General features: G+C 45.0%; 8 protein-coding genes, 1 long non-coding RNA gene and 1 other non-coding gene across 14 annotated transcripts; 5 read left to right on the top strand and 5 right to left on the bottom strand.

The window, feature by feature from the left end:
- The first annotated feature begins 449 nt into the window (after positions 1-449).
- LOC120448897 (mitochondrial import receptor subunit TOM22 homolog) lies at positions 450-2,512 on the top strand. 2 transcript variants are annotated; one of them, XM_039631114.1, is made up of 3 exons: positions 450-597; positions 1,291-1,326; positions 1,839-2,512. In XM_039631114.1, exons 1-3 carry the CDS (start codon positions 568-570, stop codon positions 2,145-2,147), a joined length of 375 nt encoding a protein of 124 aa, XP_039487048.1. In that variant the 5' UTR covers positions 450-567; the 3' UTR covers positions 2,148-2,512. The 2 variants fall into 2 exon arrangements, with proteins under 2 accessions (XP_039487048.1, XP_039487047.1); XM_039631113.2 differs by lacking the exon at positions 450-597 and adding an exon at positions 768-1,118.
- A 23-nt stretch (positions 2,513-2,535) lies between these two features.
- On the bottom strand, positions 2,536-4,992 carry LOC120448896 (anaphase-promoting complex subunit 5). Its single transcript, XM_039631112.1, has 2 exons — positions 4,806-4,992; positions 2,536-4,741 (listed from the first exon to the last, which is right to left on the bottom strand). Exons 1-2 carry the CDS (start codon positions 4,986-4,988, stop codon positions 2,591-2,593), a joined length of 2,334 nt encoding a protein of 777 aa, XP_039487046.1. The 5' UTR covers positions 4,989-4,992; the 3' UTR covers positions 2,536-2,590.
- Positions 4,993-5,319: 327 nt separating this feature from the next.
- Positions 5,320-7,020, bottom strand: LOC120449791 (very-long-chain enoyl-CoA reductase). The gene is made up of 4 exons (XM_039632435.1): positions 6,547-7,020; positions 6,174-6,390; positions 5,736-5,851; positions 5,320-5,673 (listed from the first exon to the last, which is right to left on the bottom strand). Exons 1-4 carry the CDS (start codon positions 6,915-6,917, stop codon positions 5,469-5,471), a joined length of 909 nt encoding a protein of 302 aa, XP_039488369.1. The 5' UTR covers positions 6,918-7,020; the 3' UTR covers positions 5,320-5,468.
- Positions 7,021-7,271: 251 nt separating this feature from the next.
- LOC120449788 (polyubiquitin) lies at positions 7,272-12,024 on the top strand. Of its 4 annotated transcripts, XM_039632428.2 has the most exons (3): positions 7,751-7,855; positions 8,510-8,512; positions 8,596-12,024. In XM_039632428.2, exon 3 carries the CDS (start codon positions 8,604-8,606, stop codon positions 11,805-11,807), a length of 3,204 nt encoding a protein of 1,067 aa, XP_039488362.1. In that variant the 5' UTR covers positions 7,751-7,855; positions 8,510-8,512; positions 8,596-8,603; the 3' UTR covers positions 11,808-12,024. The 4 variants fall into 4 exon arrangements, with proteins under 4 accessions (XP_039488365.1, XP_039488366.1, XP_039488363.1 ...); XM_039632431.2 differs by lacking the exons at positions 7,751-7,855; positions 8,510-8,512 and adding an exon at positions 7,272-7,416; XM_039632432.2 differs by lacking the exons at positions 7,751-7,855; positions 8,510-8,512 and adding an exon at positions 7,550-7,566.
- A 105-nt stretch (positions 12,025-12,129) lies between these two features.
- Positions 12,130-13,859, top strand: LOC120449789 (vacuolar fusion protein CCZ1 homolog). The gene is made up of 4 exons (XM_039632433.1): positions 12,130-12,284; positions 12,339-12,436; positions 12,501-13,294; positions 13,357-13,859. Exons 1-4 carry the CDS (start codon positions 12,201-12,203, stop codon positions 13,836-13,838), a joined length of 1,458 nt encoding a protein of 485 aa, XP_039488367.1. The 5' UTR covers positions 12,130-12,200; the 3' UTR covers positions 13,839-13,859.
- On the bottom strand, positions 13,795-14,407 carry LOC120449793 (ragulator complex protein LAMTOR4 homolog). Its single transcript, XM_039632437.2, has 2 exons — positions 14,207-14,407; positions 13,795-14,149 (listed from the first exon to the last, which is right to left on the bottom strand). The coding sequence occupies exons 1-2, from the start codon at positions 14,350-14,352 to the stop codon at positions 13,942-13,944; spliced, it is 354 nt and encodes a 117-aa protein (XP_039488371.1). The 5' UTR covers positions 14,353-14,407; the 3' UTR covers positions 13,795-13,941.
- On the top strand, positions 14,370-16,374 carry LOC120449790 (gustatory and odorant receptor 63a). Its single transcript, XM_039632434.2, has 3 exons — positions 14,370-14,919; positions 14,979-15,128; positions 15,259-16,374. Exons 1-3 carry the CDS (start codon positions 14,641-14,643, stop codon positions 16,372-16,374), a joined length of 1,545 nt encoding a protein of 514 aa, XP_039488368.1. The 5' UTR covers positions 14,370-14,640.
- Positions 16,375-16,534: 160 nt separating this feature from the next.
- On the bottom strand, positions 16,535-18,765 carry LOC120449792. The gene is made up of 4 exons (XM_039632436.1): positions 18,413-18,765; positions 17,438-17,819; positions 17,240-17,376; positions 16,535-17,185 (listed from the first exon to the last, which is right to left on the bottom strand). The coding sequence occupies exons 1-4, from the start codon at positions 18,554-18,556 to the stop codon at positions 17,096-17,098; spliced, it is 753 nt and encodes a 250-aa protein (XP_039488370.1). The 5' UTR covers positions 18,557-18,765; the 3' UTR covers positions 16,535-17,095.
- Positions 18,069-18,341, top strand: LOC120450670. The gene has a single exon (XR_005616317.1). It is a non-coding gene; the product is annotated as a U11 spliceosomal RNA (small nuclear RNA).
- Positions 18,766-19,217: 452 nt separating the features above from the next.
- Positions 19,218-21,060, bottom strand: LOC120448801. The gene is made up of 3 exons (XR_005616144.1): positions 20,417-21,060; positions 19,990-20,357; positions 19,218-19,930 (listed from the first exon to the last, which is right to left on the bottom strand). It is a non-coding gene; the product is annotated as an uncharacterized LOC120448801 (long non-coding RNA).
- Positions 21,061-21,401: the final 341 nt, after the last annotated feature.

The following is a 21,401-nucleotide window of genomic DNA, read 5'->3' as shown; positions in this document are numbered from 1 at the left end:
AATCAAAAATCGAAGACAGAATCAAATTAAACTTTAGCCCAAAACATTATATACCCAATATATGTATGTATGTTCTTCAATGCAAGTAGTTTTTTATGACCTCTTAATGTGCTTACCAACTATATGCAGGACTATATACCTACCCAACAATATTACTATACTACGTATATACACGATTACTGTTTATGTTTATGGTCAAACTACATACTTAATATTATCTTCTATATGTATAGATACTGGAAAACACACAAAACAACTAAGACACTATCTGTATGCGTACTTAAAGTGGTAGATAATTGGTTTAGGTATTAAAGATTTCATAATTTATAAATGCGATTTCGAGTCGGAAAACGAGATGTGGCATAATAAATAACGGTACACAAACGCTCAACAAATGTTTTATTACTAATAGTAGGCTGTACCATTTCCCGTGTCAGTTGGCAATCCAGAAATCAAAGTACTTGTAAGTTTGTGCTGTTCGATTTGACAACGTTTCTAAATTTCTGGCTCCGCAAAATATTGCGTATATTTTCCTTTTTAAACTCTTAACGCGGTTAACTAACGACAATGAGTGATTTTAATGAACCCGAGGGAAAGGTGAGTGTTTCTATTGATCCAAACTTAAGAAGTAGAATATAAATATTTTAAGTGTGTAAAATGTAAAAGAATTTGAAAAAGCGTTACAATTACGCGCTAGGAGATTTCTCATGAATGCGCTGCGATAAATCGATTAATATGTCCAATTGGATGCTATCGCTGAGAGGCCACCACTAAGCTCACGAGGAGCATTTTATAAAATCAATTTTTACATAAATTTCAAGCGAACGCGAACGAAACCGCCGCTAAAGCTCAATTAAATGCCAGTGCGTACTGGATTTTGTGAGCGATTTCGGTGATAAGATATTTAGGTGTTCCTTCCAAGGGTTGCTTTAGAGCGAAAACCCTTCAATTCCGACCGTGTGCGTTAATTAAAAGCCGCAAAAGTGGATACCGAAACAGTGAAAATCGAGGATTTGATGGACTCTGATCCTGAAATCGAGTTCATTGAAAAGGACAGCGGCATGTCGTCGTTAGGCGGAAGCAAGGACGAGACGCCGGAGCGGCGGGCAGTGGCCGCCGTAAGTAAAAACGTGGTGGCCCCTCGTAGTCCCCCCCTGAATACCCAGTAGCCCCCAGTCCGCTCGACTTCTTATCGTGCTCACGTAATTGTCGATCAAACAGAGCAGCTGGCGAATGAAACCGACTCATTGATACCCCGCAATAATCATTTTCTTCTTCCGTTTCTTGCAGACTTCCAATGCGCCGCAGGGCGAGAACTACGATGATGTAAGTGGACCCTGTTTGTAAACACAACACGCAATCTAACCTCAAAGTTCAGGAGGCAGGCGCAAATTAAGGACATTTTGGGGTTTTCGAAATGTAGCATTAGTCTGGAGGGTCTCTTGTTTGAATACAGCTTGAATAAGTGCCGGGGCTTATTTAGGAATTTAGCGTTAACTATTTGGCCAAGAAATGATCAGCTGTTAGGCACAACGTGCATGCGATAAAGGTCATTGTCATATACCTTTTATTTCCTTCGTTTTTAAACAGTGAAAGGTTTCCTCAATGTATTAACGCTTAACACTGTTTTAGTATTGTTTAAAGTAATTTGGTTGCCATTTTTATATTCCTTAAATATTTTAAAGAAACCCAGTTTCTTATATGCAAAAGTCTATTGAAGAAGGTAGTTTTCTTTACATTTAGATACCTGATTAGATTGCTTGCAAATTGCGTTACATGTAGCATTTTAGAATTGCATTAAAAAGAGCTATTAAAACTCATTTCTGTTCACCATGCAGGAGCCCGATGAGACTGCGTCCGAGCGCTTCTGGGGCCTGACCGAGATGTTCCCGGAGCCACTGAGGAATGCGGTTGGTGCCGTGAGCAATGCCACGGTGAAGAGCGTCAAGGGCCTGTACTCGTTCTCGTGCAACGCCAGCTGGATATTCTTCACCAGCTCGGTCATCCTGTTCGCACCGGTCATCTTCGAGACGGAGCGCGCCCAGATGGAGGAGCTGCACAAGTCGCAGCAGAAGCAGGTGCTTCTTGGACCCGGCAGTGCGATGGGTCCTGGAGGACCGTCGCCCAGCTTACCCTTGATTCGTTAACCAAGAGAGACCCTACCACATACGCATATTAGCTCTACGATAACCGGCAGCGGAAATCCGGGAATTGCCACACGTTAGCTTAAGTTTGTCGATACCAATCAATCCCAGTCGAAATCGAGCGATGGAGGACGTCCAGCGATTTCCCGAATAAGCAGCCATCCATTAAATGCCACTTCACAGCCCAGCATTTACGCATTCACACTCTCGGAACATCCGGCCCCAAATAGGACGTCCTCGTCAATCGAAACGAGCAGTTGCAAAACTTCAGATAGGTGTTAGCATTGTAGTTGGCGTACAGTGTATAAACAAGCAACCACTACGGTTTAAACCAATTAATAAAACTACGTTTATTAATAGTTAAAATAGTCCGCTTGTGCTTGTGATTTGATTTACTTTAGTAGAAGTATGAATAAGTTTATTTATAGATTAACAACAGACTGAAACTAGGGACTTCCCAGATACTCCCTTGGAATAGGATGATCCGTGAAGTAGCGGCGGAACTCACCAGCGTACTTGTTCCTCAAATTCCGCTCTCCAAATTCGTTAAATCGCTGTGCAAGGAACACATACACATCCAGAACTTTCGCATGGGCGGAGAGTTTCTTGAATGATTGAGCTGCACGCTCGAGGATCTCTAGAGATTTGAGGAGCTGTGCTTTTCGTTCCTCCACGTTATTTTGATTGATGGCCAAGAGGCAGCGAACAAACACGAAATCCGTTTTTGCTCGTTCATATAGACCACCATTGATGTGAATGTCGTGCATGCAGCGCTTTATGGCCTGATAGGCCTTCTGCGGCATTCCGAGGAGCAATAGTTGCTGGGCCAAGAGCAGATCCACCAGGGCCAATTCGTAATCCATCTGAGACTCGGACATTTCCTCGGCCACACGGAGCAGAAGCATTGTAGTTGCACTTGAGAAACGACCCTCCGCCATGCCACAATAACCAAGCAGTACTTGTACCCTCATCCTCAGAAGGAAGGGTAAGTTATCTTGCAAGGCCAGCTTGTCCAGTAGGCGCCTGGCATTGAAGAACTCCCGCTTGGCCACGTATATGGAAGCACGTTGGAATATGGAGTCAGAGGGATCGAGCAAATAAAGCTGATCGCAAGCCTTTAAAGCATCATGCCAGCGACACTGGTAGATTCCCGCCTGAATGACCACATGGCACTGGCTTATCATCCAACCCTCGGCGCTGGGCAAACGCGGAAAACGATCTTTAGCATGATGCAGCAGAACTTTGGATAGTTGGGGTTCTCCCTGCAACTGAAGCCACAGAGCGTAACTGGCCAAAGCGCTTCCCAAGCTCGCCGATCCACTGCCGAACCTGTCTCTGGCTGCCAACAACACTTGGCCGTACAAAGCAGCTAGCTCGTGCCTTCCATAAGCAGACCAAACAGCACTCCTCAAAGCCAGAGCCTCTGATGCGTGGTCGGCAAAGTTGTTGCGATTTGTGAGATTGTCGCTGTGCTGCAGGAGATCAAAGAGCTTCAGTGGCTGGTAGCCTGCCACTGTGCCTAGTTTTACAGCAAAGTGCAGGGCTAAGGTGTAGTTCTGCAGCAGGGATCCATCCACTTCGTTGGCATCTTGCACGCTCTTTTGAACAGCGGACAAGGGAAGCTCATCCCTGAGCAAGCAGTACCAAGTATTGGCAAGGTTGAGGCTCCTCTTGTCGCCGTGCTCCTGGGCCAGCATTATGCTTTCCCTGAGCGCAGCTAGCGCTTCATCCCGATGACCAAAGGTGGCATGTAGTACCGCCAGATTGACGCAAAAATACTGGTAGCCCTTCTCCTGGCTCATCAGCCGCACGGGACTCCTGTCCAATGCTCTGTGTAGCGCAGAGAGAGCATTGTAGTAATCCCTAACTCTCAACTGATTCATGTAGCCAAGGAAATAGGGTGTGGTTATCAGTGGGAGGTCGTGTATGATCTCCTGCACCTTCTTTTGGAGTTCCAAGGGCGGCAAAGCCTTACGTTCGTTGTTCTCCAGCAGTTCCGACTGTTTGTTGATGAAGAACTTGGCCTGTTTGGGCGCCCATTTGCTCAGGGGATTGCGCTCTTGAGCAATACGAGCAATGACCTCCACTTTTTTCTTAGTTTCCGGATCCGCAGGCTTTTCGGTTATGGTATTCGGAGGAGGGGTCTCCTCCCTGTGCAGAACACCTCCGGCTACGGCCATTCTGGAACCAGAGGCAGCAGCTCGAACTCCTCTCTCGTAATAAGAGCATATGTTCTTGTACATATCCATCATCTCAGGAAAGCTGAGGCGCTCCAACACCACGCCCACTCTGCGGACATAGACGCCCACCATGCTGAACTGGCTGATGCCGTAGTTTTCGTTCAGGATCTCGTCGATGTTCTGGATCTCCGTGAAGTCAAACAAGGCCTCAATGCTGCCTGCACAAAACTCGGACATGGCTTTTTCGAAGGATTCCAGCATCAGTGTATCCAGTTTGTATTTCCCTGTGGTCAACAAACTATGTAGCTCATTGTAACTCTTATCCGGCTCTTGGACGAGCTTGAATACCAGCATATAGAACATGCGCCGTCGCTGGGTGCGCATGGATATCCCCGTATCCAGACAGGACTTTTTGTTCTTAAAAAAGTTTAAAAAATGTGTAAGAAGTGGGTTTTATGGAATAAATAGTGGGTGCACCTACAATCACATACTGTTTAAGCAGTATCAGCACGGTTATCTTATGCGCCGTGGGCGTCTCGATGCGGGGAGGCTCGATTTTGAAGGAGGGGTCCAAGGTGTCCAGCTCCTCGAACAGATTCATGGTTAATTTAAGGCCTTTAAATCCAGTTTTCGATTTGCCGGCAAAATGTAAACACAAAATCATCTGCCGCAGCCAACTTAGCTTTGCTGGAGATGCCAAGCGGTACGGAGTTCAGCAGTGTGGCAACTCTTAATGGCGCGTTATTTTAAAATGTTAGGTCATAAAAAAATGCATTATTTATTTACTAAAGCTTTTAAAATGCGTTTCATTCTAAAATTAAATAATTAAAGCAAGTCACTTTAAAAGCTGACCCAAGTGACCTCACATTTTTTGCACGGCAAGCACATGGCACACCTTTAAAAGCCCCAAATAAACTATTACTGATTACACGAGATTCGTCGAAATACCCATACGATCGATCAAAGTCCAAAAAGCGACGAAAACACGCCAAATGTACGCTTCTCCAATTTTTTATTTGCTTTAAATCAACGAAAGCACAAAGTTCACTAGACAACTACCCTGTTAAACGCTAGCCAAATGTGTAAATGTATAATGTGGAATAGGTAATACAACGAATGCGTCATGGGGATACCCACATCCATCCTACAGGACGAAGGGGAAGATGGAGCGGCGCTGGCGAGGGTAGTCCTTGAACTCCTTCCTGTAGTTGCGATGCTTGGCCAAGGCCCAAATGGTCATCTGGAAGGCACCAGCAAAGGCGAAGAGATAGGCAGCTAGGCAAGAAGTCAGCACAGAGAAAGAAACCCAGGCACCGATCTCATAGGTGTAGTTGGGGCAAGAAACAAAGCTGAAGTTCGAAGAGCGCGAATTAATAAACTTGAGGTGTGGATGTCTCTAGTAAACACTTACTCGAACAGCTTGGTGAGGGGATTTCCATCGGCCACCGGAATCTTGCGCACTTTGGTTCCCGGCGGGCGCAGGTTGCGCAGTGCAATGTGCACCGAAAAGTTTCCCAGTTCGCAGAGCTGGAAATAAACAAATTAGAGCTTAGTTTGTGAGTCTGTATATATGATTACTGGTTCTAGAACATATGCCAAGTAATTCTAGTCTATCACCAAACAAAACTTTACAAATTACTTGACCAATCTACACTCAAATAGGAGAATTCAATTAGGAAATCCAACTAGTGATAATAGTTTCGGAAAATATTAAACATCGATCAAATAAGTTTTTAACAAAAGCTACAGCCCTGGTATAGAAACAAATGTTTTGAACAAAAGCAAAGGAAACCGGTACATTACGAAAACATATAACCCAGATCCATAAACCATAACCATCAATACGTACAGCGAATGCTGCAAGAGCTGCCCAAACAGTGCACATGCAGGGCGAGGTGAACTGCGGATGGTTCACGTGGTAGGACACATAGGCGGTGAATCCCCAGTAGTATGTGCAGTTCTTGAACAGATTCCTCAGTGGCATGGTGGCGTGGGAGAAGCGATGGACGAAGATCGTCTCCAGCAGACGCTTCACATAGTGGACCGTGTAGCAGCCGGCGGCAATGCTGAGGCAAAAGAGAAAAGAAAGCGGGTTACTGGGTGAACCACCATCCAAAGTTCGTGGATAATTATGCAGAGCCGTTGCGTTTTAGTTTGCATAAGCGACGAGGTCGATTAGGTCGACAATCGAAAGATTTCAGCGACTACTTTCTACAACTCACTGGGTGGTTAGGGAAATCGGCAGACTGGCAGCTTTGCCGTATACCAATTCCGGTCGGAAGTAGAAAATCAAGTATACGATCAGTGGGCCGGCGTACTCGGCCAGGAAAACGGTCTTCCAGCCAATCTGGGGACCCAGATCCTTCACATAGACCTTGTCGCCGGAACGCAGAGATAGGGATTCCAATGTGTCCGTATCCTTTAGGCTCTTGCCCTTCAGCTCCAGACGCAGCGACTGGCGATTTGCATGGGGGGTCTGCTTCAGGCTCTTGTGGATTATGGCGCGCAGGTCCCCGATGGGCGTGGTGCTGGAGGGCACCTTCACCTTGCCGTACGGCTTGCTGTTCTTGGCGTTCAAAATCTCCAGCTCCATTTTGCCTTCGGTGCGCTTGCAATCAGTACTGTCCAAAATCGAAAATCGCCGATCCGCAGTGTGACCGTGCTAGTCTCTGCGAAAATTAACTTAATTGAAATACGGCCACACGGGAAGAGCACAGTGGAAGATATGAGAAAATATATATTTGCAAGCTTTCTGTGACTTATCCAGAAGTATACCCAACTAAAGTGACTTTAACTTTAAAATGTATTGAATAAAGCTTTTGAAAGATTACGCGCTGCCAGATGAGTTTTTCATTCCATTTACAAAACATCAAAATAGAATCAAATTCCAAATATAAATAGCAGTCGTTGCCGCAACGCTCAACACATCACACTTTTAAAACACCTTTTACCTACACAAAATTACTTTTTAAATTTCCAGTCAAGCTGCGTGTTTCAAAATTATAGCCGGTAAAGAAGACAGTGCTATTTCAAAAACAAACTAACAAGGGTCTTAAATTCCAAAACAACAATCCTAGCAAGCCTTGGATTACGTAAGTATAGATCAAAGGTGGCATTGTAATCAATGTCAAGGTAAAAGTAGGTAGTCTGGGTAAAGCATTTTATTCAGCCGGTCAAGTCAGTACGATATAGAGGTCTCGATTTGAAATTGTCTTAAAAATATTTTATTGTTTTGTATTGTGGTGAGTTCAAAAGAAAAATAAGTGCTATATAAATACATATTCAAAAACATTTCGGCACAATTTATTGCTGTGTATTAAAGTGTTACGAATCTTTGCGGTATTTTTTAGTGCCTTTCAACCGAGAGCAAAGGTATATAAGCTGCGTTCGCGAACGGTCTCATTTAAAATCATTTCATATTTGCAGCAGCAAGTACAAGCATAAAGTAAAACGCATTCAGCGAGAAAGTTTTATTTAATTGTTGGTGATTAAAGTATAATTAAAAGAACATTCTCGAAAGTTACAAGAAACGTAAGTTTTAAACTCCTTGTTCCCAACTAGTTATAAGAACGATAAAACGATGTAGAATTTTAAGAAAAACTGCCTTTCAAGGTTTTTGTTCGGCCATTTTCTTTCTTATTCAACCGTCTGCGTAATTAGAAAATAAAAACTTGGCAGCTACGCATCCTGTTTTCCTATCGATTTGGCATTAAAACACAAACATCTATAAATAAAAGTTGCGTGTTGATTTTCGCCAAGATTAATTAGCGAATTGCGAAATTCGCAGTGACGCATTTGAAAATTCGAGAATTCACGTACGCACTTGCGCTTTGTGTGCATTTTATTACTTAAGTAAATTCCATTATTGTCTTACGAAATCTGGTTATTCTAGCTGAAATAAAATAGTTTTTTCAACTAAAGCCACGTCTGAAAATTTCCAATTGTTTAAGCAATTGCAGTATACACACCAAATAGTGTGTATGTATGCATTTCAAGCTGCGTATACATGCACACACTCACACAACGAAAACGATGACGAAGCGACGGAACAAAGGTTTTTTTAACATCCCTTTGTTTCCCCGTTTTTTCGTTTCGCTTTGTTCAACTGTTCGTGAGGGGTGGGGCATAGGGGATTCTCAACACAGTTGGCGACGATAAACTTCTTACTTTTTATTGTACAGACAGAAAGTTGTTGTTCATTAGTTGTGTAATTTCAACTAAAACGAGCTGAATTCGTATTAATTTTCAATCTCTCAATTTTCTGCCCGCAGAATCTAAAATGCAGATCTTTGTGAAGACCTTGACTGGAAAGACCATCACTTTGGAGGTGGAGCCTTCCGATACCATTGAGAATGTGAAGGCCAAGATTCAGGATAAGGAGGGAATCCCCCCAGATCAGCAGCGTCTGATCTTCGCCGGCAAACAACTGGAAGACGGACGCACCCTGTCCGATTACAACATCCAGAAGGAGTCAACCCTTCACTTGGTTCTCCGTCTGCGTGGTGGTATGCAGATCTTCGTGAAGACTTTGACCGGAAAGACCATCACCCTGGAAGTTGAGCCATCAGACACTATTGAAAACGTGAAGGCCAAAATCCAGGACAAGGAGGGAATTCCTCCAGATCAGCAGCGTCTGATCTTCGCCGGAAAGCAGCTCGAGGATGGACGCACTCTTTCTGACTACAACATCCAGAAGGAGTCAACCCTTCACTTGGTTCTCCGTCTGCGTGGTGGTATGCAGATCTTCGTGAAGACTTTGACCGGAAAGACCATCACTTTGGAGGTTGAGCCGTCGGACACCATTGAGAATGTGAAGGCCAAAATCCAGGACAAGGAGGGAATTCCTCCAGATCAGCAGCGTCTGATCTTCGCCGGCAAGCAACTGGAAGACGGACGCACCCTGTCCGATTACAACATCCAGAAAGAGTCGACCCTTCACTTGGTTCTCCGTCTGCGTGGTGGTATGCAGATCTTCGTGAAGACTTTGACCGGAAAGACCATCACCCTGGAAGTTGAGCCATCAGACACCATTGAGAATGTGAAGGCTAAGATCCAAGACAAGGAGGGAATCCCCCCAGATCAGCAGCGTCTGATTTTCGCCGGCAAACAACTGGAAGACGGACGCACCCTGTCCGATTACAACATCCAGAAAGAGTCGACCCTTCACTTGGTTCTCCGTCTGCGTGGTGGTATGCAGATCTTCGTGAAGACTTTGACCGGAAAGACCATCACCCTGGAAGTTGAGCCATCAGACACTATTGAAAACGTGAAGGCCAAAATCCAGGACAAGGAGGGAATTCCTCCAGATCAGCAGCGTCTGATCTTCGCCGGCAAGCAACTGGAAGACGGACGCACCCTGTCCGATTACAACATCCAGAAAGAGTCGACCCTTCACTTGGTTCTCCGTCTGCGTGGTGGTATGCAGATCTTCGTGAAGACTTTGACTGGAAAGACCATCACTTTGGAGGTTGAGCCATCAGACACCATTGAGAATGTGAAGGCTAAGATCCAAGACAAGGAGGGAATTCCTCCAGATCAGCAGCGTCTGATCTTCGCCGGCAAGCAACTGGAAGACGGACGCACCCTGTCCGATTACAACATCCAGAAGGAGTCGACCCTTCACTTGGTGCTCCGTCTGCGAGGTGGTATGCAGATCTTCGTGAAGACTTTGACCGGAAAGACCATCACTTTGGAGGTTGAGCCATCAGACACCATTGAGAATGTGAAGGCTAAGATCCAAGACAAGGAGGGAATTCCTCCAGATCAGCAGCGTCTGATCTTCGCCGGCAAGCAGCTCGAGGATGGACGCACTCTTTCTGACTACAACATCCAGAAGGAGTCGACCCTTCACTTGGTTCTCCGTCTGCGTGGTGGTATGCAGATCTTCGTGAAGACTTTGACCGGAAAGACCATTACCCTGGAAGTTGAGCCATCGGACACCATTGAGAATGTGAAGGCTAAGATCCAAGACAAGGAGGGAATTCCTCCAGATCAGCAGCGTCTGATCTTCGCCGGCAAACAACTGGAAGACGGACGCACCCTGTCCGATTACAACATCCAGAAGGAGTCAACCCTTCACTTGGTTCTCCGTCTGCGTGGTGGTATGCAGATCTTCGTGAAGACTTTGACCGGAAAGACCATCACTTTGGAAGTTGAGCCATCAGACACTATTGAAAACGTGAAGGCCAAGATTCAGGATAAGGAGGGAATTCCTCCAGATCAGCAGCGTCTGATCTTCGCCGGCAAGCAGCTCGAGGATGGACGCACTCTTTCTGACTACAACATCCAGAAGGAGTCAACCCTTCACTTGGTTCTCCGTCTGCGTGGTGGTATGCAGATCTTCGTGAAGACTTTGACCGGAAAGACCATCACCCTGGAAGTTGAGCCATCAGACACTATTGAAAACGTGAAGGCCAAGATTCAGGATAAGGAGGGAATTCCTCCAGATCAGCAGCGTCTGATCTTCGCCGGCAAGCAGCTCGAGGATGGACGCACTCTTTCTGACTACAACATCCAGAAGGAGTCAACCCTTCACTTGGTTCTCCGTCTGCGTGGTGGTATGCAGATCTTCGTGAAGACTTTGACCGGAAAGACCATCACCCTGGAAGTTGAGCCATCAGACACCATTGAGAATGTGAAGGCTAAGATCCAAGACAAGGAGGGAATCCCCCCAGATCAGCAGCGTCTGATTTTCGCCGGCAAGCAACTGGAAGACGGACGCACCCTGTCCGATTACAACATCCAGAAGGAGTCAACCCTTCACTTGGTTCTCCGTCTGCGTGGTGGTATGCAGATCTTCGTGAAGACTTTGACCGGAAAGACCATCACCCTGGAAGTTGAGCCATCAGACACCATTGAGAATGTGAAGGCTAAGATCCAAGACAAGGAGGGAATTCCTCCAGATCAGCAGCGTCTGATCTTCGCCGGCAAGCAGCTCGAGGATGGACGCACTCTTTCTGACTACAACATCCAGAAGGAGTCAACCCTTCACTTGGTTCTCCGTCTGCGTGGTGGTATGCAGATCTTCGTGAAGACTTTGACCGGAAAGACCATCACCCTGGAAGTTGAGCCATCAGACACCATTGAGAATGTGAAGGCTAAGATCCAAGACAAGGAGGGAATTCCTCCAGATCAGCAGCGTCTGATCTTCGCCGGCAAGCAGCTCGAGGATGGACGCACTCTTTCTGACTACAACATCCAGAAGGAGTCAACCCTTCACTTGGTTCTCCGTCTGCGTGGTGGTATGCAGATCTTCGTGAAGACTTTGACCGGAAAGACCATCACCCTGGAGGTTGAGCCATCAGACACCATTGAGAATGTGAAGGCTAAGATCCAAGACAAGGAGGGAATCCCCCCAGATCAGCAGCGTCTGATTTTCGCCGGCAAGCAACTGGAAGACGGACGCACCCTGTCCGATTACAACATCCAGAAGGAGTCAACTTTGCACTTGGTGCTCCGTCTCCGCGGAGGAATCCAAGCTTAAACTAAATACATTTCCAAATAAACACAAACTTAGCACGCACTTCACCCAAGACTCATGATAAATACTAGGAAGCAATGGATGGACACTTTCCTTTCTTGTTGAAAGGGATGACATCAGCAAAATTCAAAATTCCAGTATATGCCAGGATATATATATTTGATGAAATCCAAATTTCTTTATTGAATCTAAAGCACAAAATAAACGAAGTTATTTAAAATTTGCTATTTTATTGGGGTGTTATTTTTTTAATTTGGCGCTATTACTACTTTTGGTATATACTAACATACTATATTTCGTGTAATGCAGCCCTGGCTTACTAGGAAGGACGCGTTAGTACCATTTCATTATTTACCTTTTGCGAAAATAAATACGATTAATTCTGTGCAAAAAGAGATGGCTAAATTATTGCAACGCGTGGAAATAACGTTACGCAGCTTTTACATATTCAACTCGAGCTTTGGCCAAGTAGAAGGCGAGGTGAGCAAATAAAATAAATAAAAGGGATACGCCCCTAATGAGTAATTTTTACAGGAACACAAAAAGGTTTTGTTTTACCATCCAAATGACATCGAATTAAACACGAAAATGAAGGATGTGGGACTAAGTGAGGCCATCATAAGGTTTACTGGGTATTTATGCAACTTTTTACTGAGTGATAAGTGTGTAATAATACGGATTTTGTTGTACTTGCAGAACTTTTACCTCCGAAGATGATTGCCAGGCATTGCATACCCAAAAAACCACCCAACTTTTCTACCAACCCGAGCCAGGATATTGGTTAGTATTGGTCCTGAATGTTCCCAAGGAGGTGCGGTTAAAGGAGGGCGTGGAGGTGGCCGATTACCGGGGTGCCGAGATCTCCGACAGAATTTATAGAGCAATACTTAGACAATGCTATCGAATGTTTCGCTTTGAAAACGGATGGTTCTCCTCCTTCGGAAGTGAGGAACCTAATCCGGATAAGCGTAGGGAACTGCTGTGCCAGAAGCTACTTCAGTTCTATGATCAGCACCTGTCCAACCTGAGGGATCCGTCGCAATGTGATATCATCGATATGCTGCATTCCATTCAATACCTTCCCCTGGATAAATCGCTCTTTTTGCGTGCCCAAAACTTTGGCACCCTGTGCGAAACCTTTCCCGACATCAAGGAGAGCATAATGCTCTACCAGGAGCAGGTCCTTTGTGGTGGAAAACTCAGCCCGGAGGATCTGCACTGTGTACATTCGTATGTCGTGCAACACGTGCTGAAGGTGGAGGCCAGCAACTCGTCCATTGCAGTTTCTCCTTCACTAAAGCGAAGCATAAGCGAATGTCAGGTGGGCGGTTTCGTAAGGAGTCGTCAGAAAGGCGAGGGAGAGGAATACGAAGTTGTAAATGAGGAAGACAATCCTCTGAAGGTCTATATCACATTGGACAAGGAGGCCAAGGCGTACTACCTGCTCATCTACCGCGCTTTGCACATAACTCTGTGCCTGTTTGTGGATGGTATGATAAGGACTAGAAATAACAAATTAACAAATAACAAATTAACATTCTTAATCCTGCAGCTGCTCAGCCTGCGCCGAAACAAGATCTCTACGACGAACTCCATGGCTACATGGCACCCCAACTGACTTCGTTGGCCCGGGACATATCCAGCGAGTTAACTAAGGAGGCGGTGGGTGCGGCAGGTCAAGAAAACTCCAGTGGGAACAGCGAAACGGCACCAAAGTACGTGTTCATCAACGAACAGAGCTTGCAGCACCACACGAACTTTCAAAGGCACGTGCCCCAAGGACTGCCCCGCAATGTGCTTAGTATCATTGCGGATTTGGCTAACGACAGTGGCAAGGCGGAAATGGAGAGTGCTCCTGCCGAGGAAGTTCAGGTGAAGACAACTAATGACTATTGGATTGTGAAGCGGCGCTGTAACTATAGACAGTACTATGTGATCCTGTGCAATAGCAAGGCAACCTTGCTGGACGTCACCCAGGAAGCGAGGCGCATTTTTGAGCAAGAGCTCACAGATGATGTATTTTTTGACAAATAAAAAGGAGAATTAGGTAAAGAATGGGAGTGCGCCAATTGTGGGGTCGTGGCCCGGTTGCTTGCCAACAGAATCTGCAAGTTGGCCGGACATCCGAAGACGGATTTCAAGCCAGCACCGCCCCGGAATCGCTGGCATCGTTATACACGCTGTTCGACGAGGAGGAGCTCGTGGTCGTAGTGACTCCGTTCTGCGATTTGCTGATCTTAACAATGTATATTCGACGGTTGGACATGCAGATGCTGTAGTAGTGCTGCTCGTAGTCGATGGTGATCCTCTCGCAGCTGCTGTTCGGCATGAAGGACTCGTCGATGCTAAAACATTTGCAAAATTATTGGAAAATTCCATCAGCCTTTGTTTCGAAAACCCACCTCTCTGTAAGATTCAGCAATCCCATTATCACATTTGCACTACGCTCATCGTTCTTCAGATCTCCGCTGGACTCCAGAACTGCTCCATCTTCCTTTAGTATCAGATAACCAATTTGATTGGGCGCAATCAACTTTTCCCTGTCCATTTTCAACAATATTTATTTATTTATCTTTCGCACCCACACTCACAAGTGTGACCAGACTGGACCCAAAAATTACTCAGCATTTAAATACCAAGTCGGTAGCCTGGCAAACCGGCTTAAGTGTTGTAAGTCGTCAACTGCGCGCCATTGACACAAATTCGAAATTGGGACACCGGGCTAAGGTTAATTCATTCAAAAGACAAACAACGCACATCAACAGGAAACTAAAACTCCGGCTCTAAGTCAACAGGGGGCGTGGTCGATAAGGGGGCGTGTGCAGGTGCATGGCTAATGCGACCGTCTGGCGAAAAAGTGGTAAAAGGCCATGGACAAGGAAATTCCGGACACAGTCTCTCCGGAATGGCCAACTACTATCGACGCAAAAAGGGTGACGCGGTGTTCCTAAACGCAAAACCGCTGAACAGTGCTAATGCCCAGGCATACTTGTACGGGGTACGCAAGTACTCCATTGGATTGGCGGAGCGATTGGATACGGAATACGAAGCTCCTCCGTTGGAAAGAAAAAAGAGCTCGGAAAGCACGGCTTCCAATAACCCGGAATTTACGCCGGTGGGTGGATTTTATATGCTGTTAAATCCGCATTGTAAAACTGGATATCGCTGTTCTAGAGTGTCTTCTACAGGAACATAGCTCCCGTCAATTGGTTTTTGAGGATTATTGGAGTATTACCCATCGTGCGAAGTGGTCCCGCTCGTGCCAGGTTCGAAATGAACTCCGCCTCCTTTATTTACTCAGTGGTTTTCTTTGTGCTCTTGGCGGTGAGTGAGTGTTTGATTGCAGAAATGGGTTACATAACTCAATCTATAAAATTTTCAAAATTTTATCTTCGGTTTAATATGGATTTATACTTCTTGTATACCATTATGTAACCAAAACACTTTTTTTTAGTGCTACGTAGGCTATGTGGCCAACAACCGCATCCACATTGTGCGATCCCTGAGTGGACCCTTCGAAGAGGCGGTGATCGCCTACCTGTTTCTGGTCAACATCCTGCCCATTATGATCATACCAATTTTGTGGTACGAGGCCAGGAAGATAGCCAAACTCTTCAATGATTGGGATGACTTTGAGGTGCTGTACTACCAGATATCCGGACATAGTTTGCCTCTGAAACTGCGACAGAAAGCGGTGTATATAGCCACCGTGCTGCCAATCCTCTCGGTTTTATCGGTGGTCATCACGCATATCACCATGTCGGACCTGAACATCAACCAGGTGGTGCCCTACTGCATCCTGGACAACTTGACTGCCATGCTGGGTGCGTGGTGGTTCCTCATCTGCGAGGCCATGAGCATTACGGCTCATCTTTTGGCGGAGCGGTTCCAGAAGGCACTGAAACACATTGGACCCGCTGCCATGGTGGCGGACTATCGGGTTTTGTGGCTTCGGTTGAGCAAGTTGACCCGGGATACTGGAAATGCTTTGTGCTACACCTTCGTTTTCATGAGCCTCTATCTGTTCTTCATCATTACTCTTTCGATTTATGGTCTAATGTCCCAGCTCTCTGAGGGATTTGGCATCAAGGACATTGGACTGACTATAACTGCTTTGTGGAACATAGGACTGCTCTTCTATATCTGCGATGAGGCACATTATGCCTCTGTAAACGTGCGAACAAATTTCCAGAAGAAACTACTCATGGTGGAGCTCAACTGGATGAACTCGGATGCCCAGACGGAGATAAATATGTTTTTGCGAGCCACCGAAATGAATCCATCGACCATCAATTGTGGTGGCTTCTTCGATGTGAACAGAAGTCTTTTCAAAGGACTCTTAACCACAATGGTCACATATCTGGTGGTCTTGCTGCAGTTTCAGATCAGTATCCCCACCGACAAGGGGGATTCTGAAGGCGCTACCAATATCACCGTGGTGGACTTTGTAATGGACAGCCTGGACAACGATATGAGCCTAATGGGAGGCAATACCAGCACTCCGAGTACCACCACTGCAGGAACCACTTTACCACCGCCAATTATGAAGCAAAAGGGCCGAAAAGGATAATGGAACAAATACTCTTAAGAAATTAAAGATATTATTAGGTAATTTGCATCTGTAGCTAAGGCCAAATAAAAAAAGCACCCGAAACTGCAATATTCCTAACATTTTACTAACTGTATGTGCAACAAAATTAGTAAGTATGGAACTAATAAAAACAAGTTCATTAGATATGTTACAATTTTTCACTTTTATTTGATATTCATACTTATTTCATTTTGTGCTACTAAATAGAAATACTTAAAATATTGCTAGTCAACATAATTTAAGGCATATTATAGTACAATAGTTGTAACTCTACAGAGAATCTGAGCTCTAAACTTCGTTGCTATTATTTGAACGCCAATTTATATAAGAGAAGATTTTGGTTTTAAGTCAATCTCGGCTTTCGCGAAACTTTCGCTGCCGTAGCCTAGGGGTTAGAAGGTGCGACCTTCGCTTGGAAGTTCCGAGTTCGAGTCGTGTTGCTGACTAATAATTATTTTTGTTTAATTCGTTTTAGGTGCTTTTGAGAGCTATTTCTACACAAAAATAGTTTTTGTTTTACCGACCGCTTTGAACCCAATTTGTCTTTCTAACAAGCCGCTCCCGATCCGTTGGCTATATAAAATAGTATCTCTACTATAACCATATCACACTCTGTATTGCAATACAGAATCTGTACTGCAATTTGCAATCAAGACACCTGATGGGAAGTTCCAAATATATCCAATCTTTGAGTACTCATTTAACACTGTCCATCGGGAGACTCGGTTAGAATGTGTTTATATCCATTGCTGCCCAGATACATGTGCTCGCGTTGGAAACGATAGGGTATCTAATGAATAAGGAAATTACATTTGATGTTTTCGAAATATTAATTTCATCTTACGGCTCCTGGAGCTGGACAAGGTATGGCCACAGTGGCAATCTCCCGTAGCTTGTTCATGGTTCGTAGACTCTGGTAGAAGCTATGCATTACATACCACTTGCAGTAGTCCATGCAGATCAAGATGTAGCAAATGATAACTGTTATATAAAATATTATTAAGCACATATTTCAAAAAGTAAGTCTAAATTCCAAACTTACAGTAGGGCACTTGACCACCCAGCAATTGCACGATTTTCGTATCCCTCAGCATGAAGACCAGTGCCCCCAAGCCGATCATCAAGAGGAACTCCACGACCAGCCAGGGAATGATTAGGCCCGGTCGGTTCTTGAGTACTCCGAAAAACAGGGATATGGTGCTCAGGGCGTAGGTACCCGCGATTCCGGCCATCACGTAGAGTAGATTCTCCGTGGCGACGGCCAATTGGGTAGCAGTCTGCAGGCGAAGATCGTTGTGGAAGGGCGACATGTTGTAGAAACCATTGTCCTTCTGGTCCAGGATGTCCAGCTCCAAGACCTCGCACATCTGTTCGGCATGAGCCAGTCCCAAGAGCACCAGGAACAGGGCGCAGTGCGAGATCAACTGGGGAACACATTAAACGAAGGTTAAAGATTACGTTTTTCAATAATAACATTATAACTACAAAGTTATTATAAAATAGTGTATATTAATTACAGTTGGTGTTTGTGAAACCCGGAACATCCCAGCGATCAGCTGAAGTTACCCCTATTTCCCCATATACTGAGTGAAGCCCAAAAGCTGCTTCTATAATTCGCAACTGGTTCTAGCAGCTCTCGCAACAACCCCCACTATATGTGCAACGGAGAGCTTTAAAAGGGCGCTCGTCCTGGCACGTTCCCGATCACGGAACTCAAGTGCAGACGCATTGCGCCGCAGGAGCGTCTCCTTCGCTCCGCCCCTGGATTTCCAGTGGTGGGCGGGGGCGAGCGTTCCATTGCCGCCTTCGACGCCTCCTTGCGCGCCCAGTGGGGTATGGCTTTGCATATCCAGTGCGTAATTTTTTGCTTCTGGGGCCGCGGCTGCACATTGCGGATTGCTCGGGGATTCCCCGAATCTCCTTGCGTGCCCGTGCGCTGCGCCCCGCCTGAGATATCCATGTTCTCTAATCTTACATAATGGGTGCATATTGTTAATATATATATGTTTGAACTTACCAACTGATAGATGCTGGTGAGGAGCGCCGTGGTCCTGAGGTTCTTGGGCGATACGGGTGCCATTAGCATCTCCCAGCTGCGGCGACAGCAGTTCTTCCACTTGCATCCTGCGCCTGATGCGCTGCTAACCGTCGGCAGCAGCATTTCACTATAGTTTCTTTAGTTTTCTGCAATCAATTTATGGATTTTTCCCGCTTTTCCAGCTAATCAAAGAGCGACGCAACTGTTCCGCGGCTGTTTCGTCATGCAATTGGTCTCGGAGACGTCGCGAAAAGGTGGAGGGGCAACACCCACGCAACCCAAACTTTTCCGGAGCTTTTCCGTTGGTTTGGGGCTTAAACTACACTGGCGAATTAATAAAAAAAAAAACTATATGAATAAAACAACGTTGAGTGCCAAGGTCCGCGAAATGTTTTGACTTGTCGGAAAGCTTTTACGACTGTGTTTTGTTTCATACTCTGTCATTGAGTTTTGTGACTATCTTAAGCTTTTGGTTTAAATACATAAGGATATATAAGGATAATTCATAAAACAAAATAACTATAGTTAAAAAAAATATTTTGGATTATTAGGCACTAATTCTAAGACCTTACATTACATAAGTAATCTATCTTTTAATTGGTGACCCGGATTCATTACTTCAAGGTGACCCAGGCAAAACGATGACTTGAGTATAGCAAGGCTTATATCTCATTTTAAAAGTTTCATTTCGTTTTTCTAATATTATAATATTTATAAACATATGACTAAGGGTATCTAAACGCTGTCCAAAAAAACAGCCTTTTAGCGAACAATTTTTGGGGGTTGTTTTCCTCTTGAAAACGCGCAGATGTTTATCGCCCCATTCACAAAGCTTTCTTTTGACTTTTCGAAGCTTCCGCCAGAGTTGCCACCGTCTTGCGAAGCCAGGCAATTAAAGTTGGCGCGGGACTTCCCCCCGCATACTGCAGCCCGTTGCTATGATAAATTTTTGCATTTTAAAAGTCAATTTACACTGGAACTATAAAAATGTAACATAAATTTTGCCAAAGCAGGCCATAAAACTCCTGCCAGTCGGTGCAGAAAGAGAATCAAAGTCGTGTCGATGCCACTGGGCAACATGCCAGCCATGGGTACCAACCTAACCATCCTAACCAGCCGAAACCCCATCATCACCATCATGATCTTGGGATGGGGGATGGGGGAGACGAAAACTCATGGCGCTCCCTTGGAGTTGGAAGCTACTTGTGAGCCTAATTGATTGTTTTTCTACGAGCTCGAAGCTCCGAAGACTTCTGGTAACCTGGCGAGGATCGACTGGGATGCTGGCGGTTCTGGCGGATCATCTCACAAAGTTGGGAAATACGAAACGATGATGAAGACCTCAGGGGCAATATATATATATGTATATATACATATATACGAGTATATGTTGTTGGCGGCTTGTTATCATTGGGCGTGTTTTATTAACTTTTAAGCTGCCATACACGCGAGGGGCCATAAAAAGTGCAACTGGCGGTGGCTCCGGCAACTGCGAAACTGCAAAAGTCAATTAAAAATTTTTTACATTTGTTTGCACACACAGGAACGGAACATACATATATGTTGCTTAGCTGCCCCATCTTCCATCCTGGCGCGATAATCATAACTGCAAAAAAGTAAGAAAACTGCGCGCAGGCGTCGCCCGTCCATAATTTATGGCCAAAAAGTGTTGGCCAAAAGGGGAGTGAAAGGATTGGAAGTGCGGTGCACAGGTGATCCCGGCAAGCTGGTGTATTGAAATATCATCTTGCAACCATTTGCCGTTCAATTTGCGTTCGCAACGCTCTTTTGATTGGTTTTTCCAGCCCATCACCCGCCCGCCCGCTTGCGATCCACGCGATTCGACTACAAATTGATTGCCTTAAAGTAACTTGTAAAATGCATCTAAGAGATGCACCGCAAATAACTATAAAGTGTTCTGGAACTTTCATTTATGATTAAAAATATTCTTATATTATTCTATTTTCTAATTTCTATACTTACCATAAAATATTGCATGGTATTTCACCTTGACTTCTTTTACACTAACGTTTTACCTTAGTAGTCTACTGCCAGCTGGTTTTTCTCAGTGTGAGCATTCGGTGCATTTCCTCTGCTGTCTTTGCTGCTTCCTGGGCTCCTCTTTCAGCCAAAAACAGAAGCAACATTACAAATGTGTGGCGTTATTGCCACGGGGGAGGAGTCTGGAGTCGGGAGTCAGGAGCATCGACTTCTTTTTGATTAAAAAGAGGAAAAAGTGGCAGAGCAGGAGGTTCAGTTGAGTAAGGAGTTGGATTTGGCTTTGGTTTTGGCTCCGATTTGGAAGTGGATGTGGAGTTCGATTTGCTTTGTGGTTGGGGGTGGGGCTGGTGCTGTGACTGCGACTGCGACTGGGGATATATAGACGACTGACTTGGCCAAAAGCAATCGACGTTGTTAACAAGCATTTCAGCGCATGACAATTGGCATGCACACCTCCGGGCCATTAATATGCAACCGATGCTGACACATTTGGAGCTCGGCTAAGTTGCAACTGCTGTCATTCTGCTACACAAGCGGACTTGCGAGGCGACTGGCCAGGGCCTTAGTTATTTAATCACGAAAAATCTTACGGGCATAAATAACATTTCCCCGACTTATTTGCACAATTTGTTTGCCTGTTTTGACAGTCGGGTTTGCAGGCATTTTCGATCTATGAAAGTTGCTGCTTTCTGGAGTGGGGTTAAAAAGTGGTATTGATAGTTTATAGAGCCCTGAAAGTAATTATGGAAGTAAAGATGTATATTTGTTAAAAAGTCTTTACAAAAATGATACAATATATACTAAAAATATTTTCTATCAGAGAGGAAGCAGTTTAATCTTCTTACTTCTCCTATAAGTTTCATAATTTGGCTTGGCATTTTGCACATTTCAGTGAATACAATCCCCTTAAAACGTTGTCACGTTTTTGGATTACGCATTTCGACGCCAAGTATCAATTGTCGCACAT

The sequence above is a fragment of the Drosophila santomea genome, chromosome 3L, assembly GCF_016746245.2.
Source record: "Drosophila santomea strain STO CAGO 1482 chromosome 3L, Prin_Dsan_1.1, whole genome shotgun sequence".
NCBI lineage: Eukaryota > Metazoa > Arthropoda > Insecta > Diptera > Drosophilidae > Drosophila > Drosophila santomea.
Note: the sequence above shows the minus strand (reverse complement) of the source record. Positions and strands in the feature narration are given on the sequence as shown.

Coding starts and splice junctions, on each gene's coding strand:
- LOC120449788 (XM_039632431.2), top strand. CDS start 8,604: ATGCAGATCTTTGTGAAGACCTTGACTGGAAAGACCATCACTTTGGAG.
- LOC120449790 (XM_039632434.2), top strand. CDS start 14,641: ATGCGACCGTCTGGCGAAAAAGTGGTAAAAGGCCATGGACAAGGAAAT. Junction 14,920..14,978: donor ATAACCCGGAATTTACGCCG/GTGGGTGGATTT, acceptor TCGCTGTTCTAG/AGTGTCTTCTACAGGAACAT. Junction 15,129..15,258: donor TTTTCTTTGTGCTCTTGGCG/GTGAGTGAGTGT, acceptor ACTTTTTTTTAG/TGCTACGTAGGCTATGTGGC.
- LOC120448897 (XM_039631113.2), top strand. CDS start 1,017: ATGGACTCTGATCCTGAAATCGAGTTCATTGAAAAGGACAGCGGCATG. Junction 1,119..1,290: donor AGCGGCGGGCAGTGGCCGCC/GTAAGTAAAAAC, acceptor CGTTTCTTGCAG/ACTTCCAATGCGCCGCAGGG. Junction 1,327..1,838: donor AGGGCGAGAACTACGATGAT/GTAAGTGGACCC, acceptor TTCACCATGCAG/GAGCCCGATGAGACTGCGTC.
- LOC120448896 (XM_039631112.1), bottom strand. CDS start 4,988: ATGATTTTGTGTTTACATTTTGCCGGCAAATCGAAAACTGGATTTAAA. Junction 4,742..4,805: donor TGCTTAAACAGTATGTGATT/GTAGGTGCACCC, acceptor AACTTTTTTAAG/AACAAAAAGTCCTGTCTGGA.
- LOC120449792 (XM_039632436.1), bottom strand. CDS start 18,556: ATGCTGCTGCCGACGGTTAGCAGCGCATCAGGCGCAGGATGCAAGTGG. Junction 17,820..18,412: donor TCACCAGCATCTATCAGTTG/GTAAGTTCAAAC, acceptor TGTGTTCCCCAG/TTGATCTCGCACTGCGCCCT. Junction 17,186..17,239: donor CTTGTCCAGCTCCAGGAGCC/GTAAGATGAAAT, acceptor CTTATTCATTAG/ATACCCTATCGTTTCCAACG.
- LOC120449789 (XM_039632433.1), top strand. CDS start 12,201: ATGGCTAAATTATTGCAACGCGTGGAAATAACGTTACGCAGCTTTTAC. Junction 12,437..12,500: donor GCCATCATAAGGTTTACTGG/GTATTTATGCAA, acceptor TTGTACTTGCAG/AACTTTTACCTCCGAAGATG. Junction 13,295..13,356: donor TCTGTGCCTGTTTGTGGATG/GTATGATAAGGA, acceptor TTAATCCTGCAG/CTGCTCAGCCTGCGCCGAAA.
- LOC120449793 (XM_039632437.2), bottom strand. CDS start 14,352: ATGGACAGGGAAAAGTTGATTGCGCCCAATCAAATTGGTTATCTGATA. Junction 14,150..14,206: donor TTGCTGAATCTTACAGAGAG/GTGGGTTTTCGA, acceptor CAAATGTTTTAG/CATCGACGAGTCCTTCATGC.
- LOC120449791 (XM_039632435.1), bottom strand. CDS start 6,917: ATGGAGCTGGAGATTTTGAACGCCAAGAACAGCAAGCCGTACGGCAAG. Junction 5,852..6,173: donor CAGCTCTTGCAGCATTCGCT/GTACGTATTGAT, acceptor GTTTATTTCCAG/CTCTGCGAACTGGGAAACTT. Junction 5,674..5,735: donor CCCCTCACCAAGCTGTTCGA/GTAAGTGTTTAC, acceptor TTCGAACTTCAG/CTTTGTTTCTTGCCCCAACT.